At 30.6% G+C, this 13,828-nt stretch overlaps 1 protein-coding gene across 1 annotated transcript in view; it reads left to right on the top strand.

Moving 5' to 3' along the window:
* The window catches only part of LOC123655019 (protein timeless homolog), a 47,930-nt gene extending 35,363 nt beyond the window's left edge, over nucleotides 1-12,567 (top strand). The window contains exons 16-22 of the mRNA XM_045590867.1: nucleotides 2,230-2,324; nucleotides 4,816-5,022; nucleotides 7,192-7,347; nucleotides 8,463-8,648; nucleotides 10,731-10,927; nucleotides 11,499-11,922; nucleotides 12,422-12,567. Of these exons, the coding sequence (XP_045446823.1) occupies nucleotides 2,230-2,324; nucleotides 4,816-5,022; nucleotides 7,192-7,347; nucleotides 8,463-8,648; nucleotides 10,731-10,927; nucleotides 11,499-11,922; nucleotides 12,422-12,489 (1,333 nt within the window). The 3' untranslated portion in view covers nucleotides 12,490-12,567. The remainder of the gene's footprint in view (nucleotides 1-2,229; nucleotides 2,325-4,815; nucleotides 5,023-7,191; nucleotides 7,348-8,462; nucleotides 8,649-10,730; nucleotides 10,928-11,498; nucleotides 11,923-12,421) is intronic.
* Nucleotides 12,568-13,828: the final 1,261 nt, after the last annotated feature.

Here is a 13,828-nt window from a genome sequence, read left to right on the forward strand (position 1 = left end):
CTTCCTAAGAAATAATGGTAAAATAAAATCGGATTATATAATAGGTACTTAAGTAAAAAACGAATAATATTTTGTCGTCATAGTTAGTTTTTTATCCAGTTATAAACCATAAAAAAATTACAATAGTTCAATTGAAATAGACTTCCAATGTTAGAAATCCATTAAGACGTACAAACATCGATCTTTAGACGACAACGACTTGAATATATTTAAAATTACTTAAATGTACATTTCTAATTACTAAATTATTTATGGTTTATGCAAAAAATAAATGGCACACATGTTAGTATATATCCAACAACAATCATTCAATATAAATTATAAAATATGACTAACAACAAATAATACGAATTAAAATACTATTTATATTATTGTATTAGTAATAATAAAAGTGTACTAAATAACAAAACAATACATGTATGGTAATAATATAACAAACTTATTTCGAATATAAGTCGAATCTTGTAATTGACTTATATTCGAGACCATGGATTAAAACAAATTAAACCGACTTTCGCTGGCAAAACAGTTTATTCGATGGAAAAGTTTAGAATAATACGATTTCGTCTACAAAATTTAAATTTGTATTCTATATAAAATAGCACTTAAGCATCAGCATTAAAGAATATAACCACTTCCTCTCTTCCCGTGGGTGTCGTAAGAAGCGACTAAGGGATAATACAGTTCCACTACCACCTTGGAACCAAAAAAGCCGACCGATGGCGGGATAACCATCCAACTGCTGGCTTTGAAATACACAGGCCGAAGACGGGCAGCAGCGTCTTCGGTGCGACAAAGCCAGTACTGCGGTCACCAACCCGCCTGCCACTGTTCACGCCATTTTTGGCGTGAACTTGTGGAGGCCTATGTCCAGCAGTGGACTGTGATAGGCTACATGATGATGATGATAATGATAAAATAGCACAGTGTATATACATTGTATTTATGTAAAAAATATAAATAAAACTGGTATTATAAAATTATTGTTCAATGTAATAAAATTATAGCAATATCAAATTTAAATAAATCGAAATTATTAGTTTATTACTTTAATACATAATTTATAAATTAAACAATATGAAAAATAAAAACTTGGTAACGGGAAAAAAAACAACATTTCTAAATCTGTTTTATAAAATGTAGATTAAATCCAAAGTAATTTCTAAAACAATGACCTCCTAATTGTGATTAACTTTAAATTATAATCAACACAATTTTGTGTCCCGAAAAGTGATTAATGCTTTTTGATGTGGTAGTACTTGTTAAATTTGCTGCCCGTTTATTTTGTCCGGATTATTTAACTTCTTTTCAAATGAAACGAAAATTGGTATCGAGAATTAACAATACAGCTTTCACGTACAGAAAAAAATAGCTTATAAATTTGAGAAGAAAAAATTATTAGATATAAAATGAATGACTGTTAAATATTGAATAAAAACCGAGCAATGAAATTCTAATATTTCCCTCGAGACCCTGGGACCCTCAACAAATTTAATCAGACAAAGAAAATAAAAATCCATTTGCAAAGTTTTATTGTCGAAATTCGTAATCAGTGTCATCGCATTGGGAACGTAATTTACTACACTTGTACACAAAGAACACATAAACACGCACACACACACACACGCGCGCGCACACACGCCCACACACACACACGCACACAAACACACGCACACAAACACACGCATACACTCACGCATGCACACACGCACACACACACACACACACACACACATACGCGCGCGCGCGCACATACACACACACACACACACACAGATTCCCAACGTCTTACTCCTGACCCTGTCCAGGAACTCTGGTCACCTCACTCACCACAGGAACACAACACTATTTGAGAGCAGTGTTATTTAGCTGTGATATTCTGTAGGGCCGAGGTACATCCCCAGACAGCCATGCTCCAAACAGCGCAGTAGGATATTTCCTGATATATTTATATATTTGGTCATGTTTGTATAGGCCAAACAGATGATTGTTGTGACCTAGGTATTTCGACTTCATCGACTGCGAATCGTTTAGTGTCTACATCGATACACCTGTGTGTTTGTTATGGATCACTTAAAATTAAATTGAAATTCTTATCTTCTTGGTAAACATTTCTAGCGAATTCGAAACTCCCATTAATATAAATGGTCGTAAACAGGTAGCAACTTCGAAAACGTCAAAGTTTTGAACTCGGGTAAGGTTAAATTGTGATTAATTGTCTGTCATCAGGGATAAACCGGGCAAGGCGCATTGGACGACCGAACAGGAAGACGAACTTCGGAAATTGTATATGGAGAATCAGACTAATCCGGAAAATGATCAGGGTATGCGAAATTAATTTGTATGGATTATCGTATTATATTTATGAGTGTGTAATATAATTTGTGTTATAAGAGAATCGGTAGCGTTCATATAGGTATACGATGTATGAAAAATATTACGCTGTGCGAAAATAATAATTATTTTGTAATACCTATGTGAGAAGATAAGACCGTAAACAATTTGAACGAAGTATTTTTTTTCCCCTGTGAATTACATATTTCATATTCGTGGTTGTTCGAACTTCACATTAAAATATGAGGTTAATTTTATTGTACTAAAATTATGAAATACAGATAAGCTATACTGCAAAATAACACACCTGTTCTTATATAATGTATATATAATATTTCCATTAAGTTTTACGTTTTTTAGCTTTCTGCTTAATTTGTAATATGATAACTTAAAAAACTAAGTGATTGCGAAAGAGATTGCAAAATTTTTAAAGACATGCTGTACAGGTATACATACGTATTTTTAAGTACTTTTACATAAATAAAATATGAAGTAATTAAAGAAACAGAAGTAAAATACTTCGTGTGTTCAATGGGCCCAATGTATATATCTGAAGCTTGAATTATTTTAATTTATTGAATTAAATTCAAATAAAGATAAATTAATTTTATATAAATTATGCATGTTTCTTGTGTAAAAGATCGTGTGGGAGATAATTTACAAAGGATTACTAATTTATTTTTAAAATGACTTAACTGAGGATTAAAGTTTGTCATACCTGAACAATTGAACATGTAATTGTACGTTCTGTGTCAGTTTGACATTTTAAATTATTTAATTCTATGCCTCATAATACAAACCGTCGGTCACCCGATTAAAAAAACTAAAATGTTGTAAGTAAATACAAAAATTATAACAAAATATGCAGTTATTTATGTCCTCGTTATTACTCATACATTAAGATCATAAATGTCTTTGCTATAACAACATAATTATCAGTATTTTCTTTATGAAATATTTGATACCTTATGAAATCTACGGAAAGTTCAAACTTTGAAGTCGTACAGTCATTGTATCTATAATTCTAGAGAATAAAAACGAAGAACTGTGGAAATGCCAGAGGTTTAAATTAAATTCTTTCCATTTTTAAAATAAAAAATTCCCTCATTGATGTCAAAGTCACATTTTCTGATAACATTTAATAAGAAAGTTAAGTTAGATAAGTTCTGCGATTAATACCACATTTATAGAAGTTTCTTTTCCTCTGATGAAACAATATAAAATCCGAATCAGTGATTTTTTTTTTCAAAATATCGTATCCGATTGAAAACTTTTTTTTAATTTAACTTTTGCACACACACACACACACGCGCATGTTCACAAAAGGCGCGTGCGTTAATGCAAATAATAAATAAGTAATGGCTGTATCATCACTACATAGTATAAAACAAAGTCGTTTTCTCTGTCCCTATATCCCTATGTATGCTTAAATCTTTAAAACTACGCAACGGATTTTGATGCGGTTTTTTTAATAGATATAGTGATTGAAAAGGAAGGTTTATATGTATAACACATGCGTAATATAAATAGAGGAACATTGATAGTTTTTGCAACCGTGCGAAGCCGGGGTGGGTCGCTAGTTTTCTATAAACCTTAATACGTGCGAGAAATATACACAATAATATCATAAAATATTGAAACAAATAATTGAATACAAAATTAATAAAATATCTACTTATGTCGCTTAAAAAAGTATTGATTGATTTTAATTCAATCCGCGACTATTACTAATATTCATACAATATTTAAAAGTTTAAATGTGATCGACCTTCAACCCGTCTCTTAAGATTTATATTCTAACTTGAAATTTCATTTTATTACTTATCAACTTCTGTCTGCCTTTCAGTGTCATATTATTATAATTTTACTGAAATTTCAGTTTATATTCATTGATATGAATCAAATTTCAACTTAATTTATTTAAATGAAGATATTTAAAATAATGAAATCACTTACAATTTATCTCGGTCTTTCCTTCTGAATAATATTTAACTTATCAAATTACAATTAATGTTTCGTCTTTTGAATGAACAATATTATTCTTTTAGGAATTTAATAATGATTAATATTATGATTTTTATGTTTTGGTATTAATTTAGTTATTAATTTATGACAAGATATAAATATACATATAAAAATGTATGATACTTTTTCGCTATCAAACACAACTTTATCTCTTGGATATAATGTATTATGTTGATCCAAATTTAGTGATTGACTAGTTCAGGGGAACACCTACGGGCTTTACTTCCTACTGATAAATACTATCATTAACTTATCCTCAAGGTAAATAATAAGCAATCGGTGAACCAGACCCTCAATACTGTATATAACTTATTTGTCGTAGTTAATATTTTGCTATGTAAACATAATGTATGTTGTATATTTAATAAAAAAAATTATTGCACTTCATTCTTCTTCTGTCTAAAGCCTCCTTCTTATAACAGTTATTTAAAAAAAAAATGGAAATTTCTTATACAGATGTCATCGACTGGATTTTGGATAATTTAATCGACCAAACTCGTACCAGAAGAAGTGTTATCAAGAAGCTAAAGGAATTAGGTCTTATATTCAAAGCGCCAACTAAAAGGAGCAACAAGGAGAGAAGGGAGAAAGTTCCGAAGCATTTTACTGAAGATGAGGATAACCTTTTGAGAGAATTGTGGAAACAGTACGAGGGTTCCTCAGGTATGTTGTATATTAAAAAGTAGGGGTACACACAAGCACAAACGCCCAGACCACGGCATACATATGGCATATGCGTATGGCCAATACAAATGAGCTATTCCATGCTAAATCGACCACTTTTTAACCCGATCCCTTTCGATCTGGTCAAAAGTAAAAAAAAGATACCAATATATCAATTTGTATAAAAGTTATGGCTATTTGAAAATAATAAATCTATTCACGTACTAAGTTTTAATAAAATCGACTCTGTAGTTTTTGAGTGAAAGAGTAACAAACACATACATACATTCATACATATCCTCACAAACTTTATGTTGTATTGTTAATTTGAATAAGATAAGAATTTGTCACATTGGGTAGTCATTTTATTTATTAAATCGAGCTTGGAAAACATTGTCGACCAAAATTATATCTAAAACTTAACTAGAATACTATTTTATTTATTGAAAATCTTAAATCATTTGAAAAAAATCCTCACTTGACAGAAAGATGTATTAGAACTAATCAAATTTGAAGGGAATTAGACTGGCCGTTTCATCTGAGAAACGAATGCTACGTAAATTCTGTAGGAAAATGCCGAGCTTGTACGTTTTCATACAGAAAAAGGTCTAAAAGAACTAAATGATTCTACGAGATGAAATTTTTTATCCTTAGGGCTGCTTACTTTTATTCTTCTATAAAACCTTCTCCATACTCTGTCTATGAATTCAGTATGTCATAAACAAAACATAAATCTTATTATTAGTAATATCAAGAAAAATTCTCTTCCCCTCTCGTACTGATCTCATAGATACTGTTAAAATTTTTAAATATATTTTAAAAACCATTATTGAAACGAAAAAAAAGGTTGTGTGAAAGCCCTAACTACTTACAATTCTTGGACAATATTGTCTTTCAACTTTTTTTTTCTATCTAATATAACCCTTAAGGATTTATTTATTACCGTTCTATATTTTATTTAGAATTTGACCTCGGTAGTCCTCGAAATAAACCATGTTCGGAAAATAGAATTCATTGTACGAATATTTCCAAATTGATCGAGATATTTTCAATTTAGCGAAACTTATATGGTCGAATAAATGTATATGACGCGGAAATAGCTTTCATAATTGTAATTATTATTGTATTGAAATATTAATAAGCACTTTACAATAATTATGAAGTGACGCGTACTTATTTTATTTATTTGTTAGGGATGGTAGACAGCACAGAAAGGTTTAAAAGAAACAAGAATGAAATATAATCATTAAAATCAATTAGGACCATCCATCCGTACGTGCAAATGAGAAAAGGAAAACAATAAAACAAAATAACAAATAAATATTATTATAGTGTAAAAATTGTTTAATATTATTTAGAGATATGTATGTTATACTTTAATATTATTTAGGGATGTGTATGTTATGTTTATGTTTGCCTTTTCTATGCCTTTAAGGTTGTTTGTTGTTGATAGTTTTTCATTCTCTCTCGTATGAATCTATCGTACGAAATATGTGTTTTGTTTACATAAGACCTAATTACATCCGGCCAATATTAGAGATATTTAAGAATAACAAAAATAAGTTATAGAAGCCAAATCATGGCCAATCATATATTTGGTATATCTGTTGTTTATTTTTAGCACAAATTTATAATTGCACTTTGTGTTGACTTTCTATAAAGATAAGATAAAATAAATGAAAACATGTATAACACGATTTTGGATGTGGTTATCACAGCTATTTTTATGAACACTTAAATTAATAAGGTTCATCTCTTGGGCCTATCCCAGTCCACTGCTGGACAAAGGCACAAGTTCGCGCCAAAAATGGCGGGAACTCATGTGTGTTGCCCATAAGTCACCACTCTGGGCAGGCGGGTTGGTGACCGCAGGGCTGGCTTTGTCGCACCGAAGACGCTGCTGCCCGTCTTCGGCCTGTGTATTTCGAGGCCAGCAGTTGGATGGTTATCCCGCCATCGGTCGGCTTTTTAAGTTCCAAGATGGTAGTGGAACTGTGTTATCCCTTAGTCGCCTCTTACGACGCCCACGGAAAGAGAGGGGGTGGCTATATTCTTTACTGCCGTAACCACACAGCAGAATAGGTTAAAATATAGATAAATACATCTAATTGCGACTCGTACGATATTATCGAAAAAAAGCCATTAATATTTGAAATTTCGATTGCACAGATCCAATGGGACTAATAATCGCTCGGATGCCTAGAAAACGTTCGAAGCGTAGTTTCGTGGACCGGATGCTCGAACTTTGTATAATAGAAGACAAGAAACAGTGCCGTAAAAAGAAACAAAGTAAAACTAAGAGTGTGGACGACGATAAATCGAACGGTGAGTTTCTAAGCAATTGAACTTTATCTGACCGACTTCTGTATTGTACTCTGTCTCTTTTATACCGAACATATTTTCATTTACAAACTTGAACGCCAAGGAAACTTGTCCTCGGTTTGTACGTTTATTACTTTGTATAACTTTCCAATTAGTAGTTTCCTTTTCATGTTTATTTGATATTTGCTCTTTTTATTGTTATTTTTTAAATGTTTCTTCGTAAAATTTATGTTTAAATTATTATTTTTATAGAATAATGAGGATTATTTTAGTATTTTGAAATTTTAAGATTCAATTTACCGTTTTCTTAGAGTGGCGGTTATTATTTTTATCACCAACTTCGAAAAAGGATTAGATTGTCAATTTGAATGTATTTTCTTTTATGTGTTACCTCGTAACTTTTTACTGCATGGACCGATTTCTATGATTATTATTTTTAAACGGAAAGTGGTGCTTGTGTGGTCCAAGTTAATCGAGATCTGACAAAAACTTTTTAAGCTATTTCTAATAATGCGTATTTACTTGAATAATTATTTTGTCGACCTACGTTGTATTACCGGTCGGTGTAATTGACGTCTGGTTTTTTTTTTTCGTTTGCGAGCACACACAAATATGTTGTTTTTCATTTCGTTAAGTATGTTTTATAAATTATTATGTTCTATATATTTAAAAATAACATACTACTAATATTTTCATAATTCACTGTACCAATGCGAACCGTACGCCTTAAAAGTTATTATTTAGATTCACTTTTATTATTTTACTAACTATAATTTGATTAATTTAATAGAACATTTTAAATTTTCAAATAACAGGGTAATACCGTTTAAACTCCAGTTTCGTATCGGGGCTGATAAACACAGTTTTCGAAGTAAAACTTCTTTTATACAAACTTGACTCGGGGAGTAAGCTGGTGAATGCGTGACGAAAGCGTTACGAAAAGTGTGATCGGGTGAAGCGAACGGAAATTCTTTCTCTCTTTCTCTCATAGCCAGTTACGTTTCTTATATCTATGACAGGCAGACCAATTGTGCAGACCTGTTGCTAAAGAAGTTTTACTTCAGTCGTGTTGTCCAAAGTACATTTTTTTATTATGTTTTATAAAATATATTTTCTAGAAAGTTCATCCGAATCCGAGCATTCTAGCTCAGACAGTGATAACGATGTGAGACCGCCACCGTCTCTTACTATTAAACCTAAAAACAAAGCTGTGAATAAGAAAGAAAAACGTAAGCAACCAGCGACCGGTAAAGGCTTAAGTGCTGGTGAAATAGTCAAGCTGTTTTCACAAGCTGTTGATAGTGGTATGTATACATTTCATTATTATAGTAGAAAAAATCATTAAAATAACAAATATATTTTGAACTGTAATTGTCTTATGACTACGTATTTGTATTGGACTAGTAACCCAGTTGTCTAATTCATCATTGTCAAAATTAGCAAATCCATTTGTCTTGTTTTTTGTCTTCCATATTATTTTTAAAGAACTTTAATAAAGATCTATGAACTCTGTGATAACAATTGTGTTATCATGATTTGTAATACTGTAAAAATTCATAATTTATATTTAACAACCGTGCAATTTATTAAATTCAAAAAAGAAAGAGGACCTTTTTGAATTAAAACCAAAAAAAGATCAGATAAAAAAATGATTTTACACAAGTAGACAACTATGAATCTTATTTTAAGTAACGTCTAAAACAAGTAATGCATATTTCAAAAGCTATTGAACAACATATTAAGAATAATACTACTTATGAATTTTCAGTATTATTGATAAGAGCCTAAAACTTTTATTAACTCTCTTTATTTGCACATGGAAATTGTTTCAATGTTGAAAGCAAATATCTTAGTCTGAGAGAAAAGAAATATTTAACTTCTAAGCGAAAAGTTTTCTACTCTAAGTTTTGTAATCGAATTTATAAATACGCCTACTGCCTCTCCCGACTTGTATCAATTATAATTGAACAGCTCAACGGAGGGATTCAAAACAAACAAAAAAACTTAATATTGATTTCAAATTATCAAAACATGTTTTCTAACATCTGTATAAAATGAAGCCATAAAAGATAACTAAATCCGCATGATTCATTTACGTATTGACTCTATACAAAAATGTAATTCTAAGGCCATATTTGCGCTTAATCGTTTTATTCGGGCAAGACTCGTAGTAGTAAATAGGAAGTAAAATCGTATACAAATTATTAGTGTAAGAAAGAGACGCTTTGATTAAACGTACATAAAGGCTGTAATAAAACCAAGGATATTAAATTAAAATTCAAAATTTTTCTACCAAAAATACAACAATATTATGTATATTCACCAAAATGTTCATTGTTTGAAATAAATAGTAATAATCGCATTGTAAACACGAGAAGGAATAACAAAATTGTAACTCCAAGTTTCCGACTGCGCAAAGTAAACGTTTCCTTTCTGGGTCACGGTATTCGCATGTATAATAAAATCCCACAAACGATTTTGGAATTGTCTCAACATAAACTTAAAGTTTTTATTAAAAATAATAATAATAGATAAAGCTTATAACTCGGTGCAGGATTACAATACAATACAATACAAATACTCTTTATTGTACACTATCAGAGAAAAATTTTACACCGTAAAAGAAAATATAGACATGTACAAAAGGCGGTTTATACATTACATTATTATTTATATATTATAGATTACATAGTTGATAAAGATGTGTGGACTTAGTGACGCTGTATTTTATGCAAAATGTTACTAATTTTGCACTAAAACACAGTTTATGTATTATTTTCAAAAGAGTAACTGCGGAGTTTCTTGCCGATTCTTCTCTGCATTCCGAATCGGTGGTAGCTTTACTTCTACAAATATAATAATTGATTTTTAAAGTTTTAATTTGTAAAATGACGATTCGAAAGTGCTCTTGGAACCTGTTTGAATAAAGCTGTTTTTGATTTTGATTTTGAAAAGATAAAACTACTTCATTGAGAATTGGCAGATGTACGTGCGTCTCAAATTTTGTCCCGAATGCCGTTGCTAGACATAAATATTCTTTATTAAATTGGTCTTAACTTAAATTTTTTATCTTTTTACTGCAGGGTAAAGACCCATAAGATTTATTTAGTTTAACTAGCCCGTTGACGCAGCTTGTATAATAGTTACTATGTTTTTTTGCGTCGGGGGTTGCGATTCCATTCCCAACTCGAGTTTGGGCTTAATATATAATTATTTTTTATGTATGTTTATCGAAGACACAATTATTTAGCTATATCAATCTGCTGTTACCTATAACAAGCATTAAGTTGCTTACTTAAGGAAGACATGACCGTCTGTGTGTGTTAATAGATGATGAAATGATATCATTTATACAGTAACGGTTCAAATAATTCTTCCTAAAACAGGTCTAACCGAAGCTCTGAAGTGGCTAGCAGAGAATTTAGAAGAAGTAGCACTAGACCAAGAAGCAGAAGGATTCGATCCTACTTCAGAAGGAACGCCTCTTGTTCCTATTTCAAGCGATTCAGTAAAAGCTATGGAGAATCCGATATTTATTAAAGCATTAAAAAGTATAGGCGTCGTACCGCCTAGTGATGAGCAGGTAATGAACTATATATAAACATTGTACTTGGGTTTATTGTTAGAATTTCATGCAAAATTATTAGGAGCTAATGTTATAGTATGTATGACGCTTTATATTTAAAGATCTTTTTAAAATAAAGTTTTACACTTAGTTAATTTAGTTTTACGCTTTATTTTTAAAGATATTCTTAGTGATTGATCATTAAATCCTTTTAAAATAAAGTAACTAAATAATTGTTCTCTAGAGTGGTTGTCAAAGTAAATGATATTGGATTAGAAATGAGATGTAGAAATCGTAGATGAATGTAGAAATTATCTGACATTCTATATACTTTGTAATTACATTAAGTAGCTGTAAACATACACGACTGTTTTTTTTAGTAACATAGAATTTGATTGCGATTAATATTAATTATTATAATTATTAAGCTTATAACTACGTATGAGTACAATGCCTGCAAATATAACCAATGAATAACGATTTTGACGAGACAACGCCTGAGAATGACAATTGGCAACATAACACTAAAGTAATCTTCATTTACCTTTTGATAATTTAACGTACCATACTTTACCAATACATTTTCCAGGAAACCTATTGGAGAATACCGAGTTCATTACACCATAAAACCATAAGAAAAAGACGTGAAATAATATTAAAAGCAGTTAACAACGAACTCATTATTGATAATACAAACGAAAACAATAAACAAAACGATGAACCAACACAAAATAACGATTCTAACGATGAATCAAGTGACGATGATTTATTCGATAAGCTTAGAATGATGCGTGATGCAACCCCTTACAAAAGTGATAATTCAAATAAAGTTACGGATAATCGTAAACGCGATCGCAGTGTAGAATCGAATGAAGAAAATAACCGTAAAATGCCGAAAATCGATGAGGATGATAGCGAAGACATATTGTCATTCGCTAAGAAAACCTTACAAACTGATTTACCGGATACCGAAGACATTCTGAGCGATTTACCTCAAAGACCAGTTGATAGTGGTAAGCTTACTTATTATTATTTAGTGTTTTTCGCCAACACATTAATCAGATTATTATTCATTTATTTAAATTAATTAATATGATAATAATAAAATAAATATTGTTAATGTATTATGTAATGCAGACGAATTTCATCAGTCACTACTGCCGATAATTTGTTCGATTTCTAAGTTTTAAATTATGTATAAAAAAAATCTTTAAAGATTGATAGATCTGAATCAACATTAAATTCAATTAACTTACAGTATTTTAAGAAATTCTTGTGTCTGAATACTTTTGTAATAAAAATATACGTGTATATATTTGATAAATTAATTAATAATCATTCTCATGTTACTTGGATGTATTTGTTTGGCGTTCTAAAGTTAAATCATAAATCGTTTACAACTCGCTCCTTTAAATATTATATAACCTACTTGAACGTTGTACAAAAAAGGGGATTAAGCTGTAATTTGACGTTTTAATTAAAAAAGAAATATGAAAGTTATCTCGTTTTCAGACAGCGACGAAGAAGTACTGCCGGCGAAACGGTACAAAAAACGAGTAATTAGCGACGATTCAGAATGAAACTTATTAAAATTGTCTTATTCGCATTTGAAATTTATATTTCTTAAAAATATATTCTAAATAAAATTCTATTGAAATGACTAATATTTATTTTATAACCTTCCTTTAAACATTCTTTTGAAGTTTTTTTCTAATTTATTTTACAAGATAGTAATATTTTGTTAAGCTAATATTTTGTTTGGGTATACAAAGATTTTGCAGAGTAAAGGAGCAGAAACGCTCGTCAAACACCAAAAGACCGCTATCAAATTTGATGAAATTTTATAACCGGTGAACGTCAAATTAAATTTTAATTTAAATTGACTTACAACCCTCTAAACATCTGCAATAATTGTAACATTTACATAGTGTTTTTGAAGTATAACTTCTTTACGCACGCTGACATGGAGAGTAAGCTGGCGAATGCGTGACGAAAGCGTTACGAAAAGTGTGATCGGCCGAGGCGAACGGAACTTGAGTGGGAGATATAAGTTAGTGACGATAGAAAGTTTTACTTCAGTCGTTTGGTCTAAAGCACACTAATTTTTATTTATTAATATTTTGTAATGTTGTTCTAATTTAAATAGCTAAAGTAAATGAATTAAGACTAGATCATTGTCGTACACGTGTACAGTAAATAAAAACACATATTACTTTACTATATATTTAAGTGAAAAAACCCACAGCTTTATTATCGTAGATAATGCGAACAATGTACACAAGCCATTGAATACTATCCCTTTAAGTAGGAATTTCAATATCCAGCCATGCGCCAGCAATATACTCTTATGGTGCATTTCCCGGTATTTTCCTTTCATTGCAAGTTGTATGTTCATGCATCCAATATTGCAAATATTGTGCAATATCGCCGACACGACTAGAGACAGAATACAAATACCTTTTTTAACCGACTAAAAATAGGTTCTCAATTCAGTGCGCGTATTGGTTGGGCGTAGCGATGTTTGTGGGGTGGTTATTTTTTAGTATGTTTTACAACGCTTACAATTGTGTTATTAACGCCGAGTTGCACAAAAAGAAATTAAAATTTAAGTCGTGATTAAACTAATTTTATCGCAAGAATTGTATGATTGTATTACTTGTGATTAAATTATTTTAATCTCTACTTAAATTTTAATTTTGTTTCGTGCAACTCAGCGTAAATGAATCTTGGTGATTGTGATTGTCTATTAAAATTATAAATACGTATATATCTATACAAATGAATAAAATTGGAGTGCCTGCTTGTAATATTAAAATAACCGATTTTTATTAAATGCCAAATAAAAAATAAATGAATGGCCTACGTTGGAGTAGACAGGTCCTGGAGTGGAGACTGCGTCTTAGCAAACGCAGTGTGGGA

The sequence above is a fragment of the Melitaea cinxia genome, chromosome 7, assembly GCF_905220565.1.
Source record: "Melitaea cinxia chromosome 7, ilMelCinx1.1, whole genome shotgun sequence".
Taxonomy (NCBI): domain Eukaryota; kingdom Metazoa; phylum Arthropoda; class Insecta; order Lepidoptera; family Nymphalidae; genus Melitaea; species Melitaea cinxia.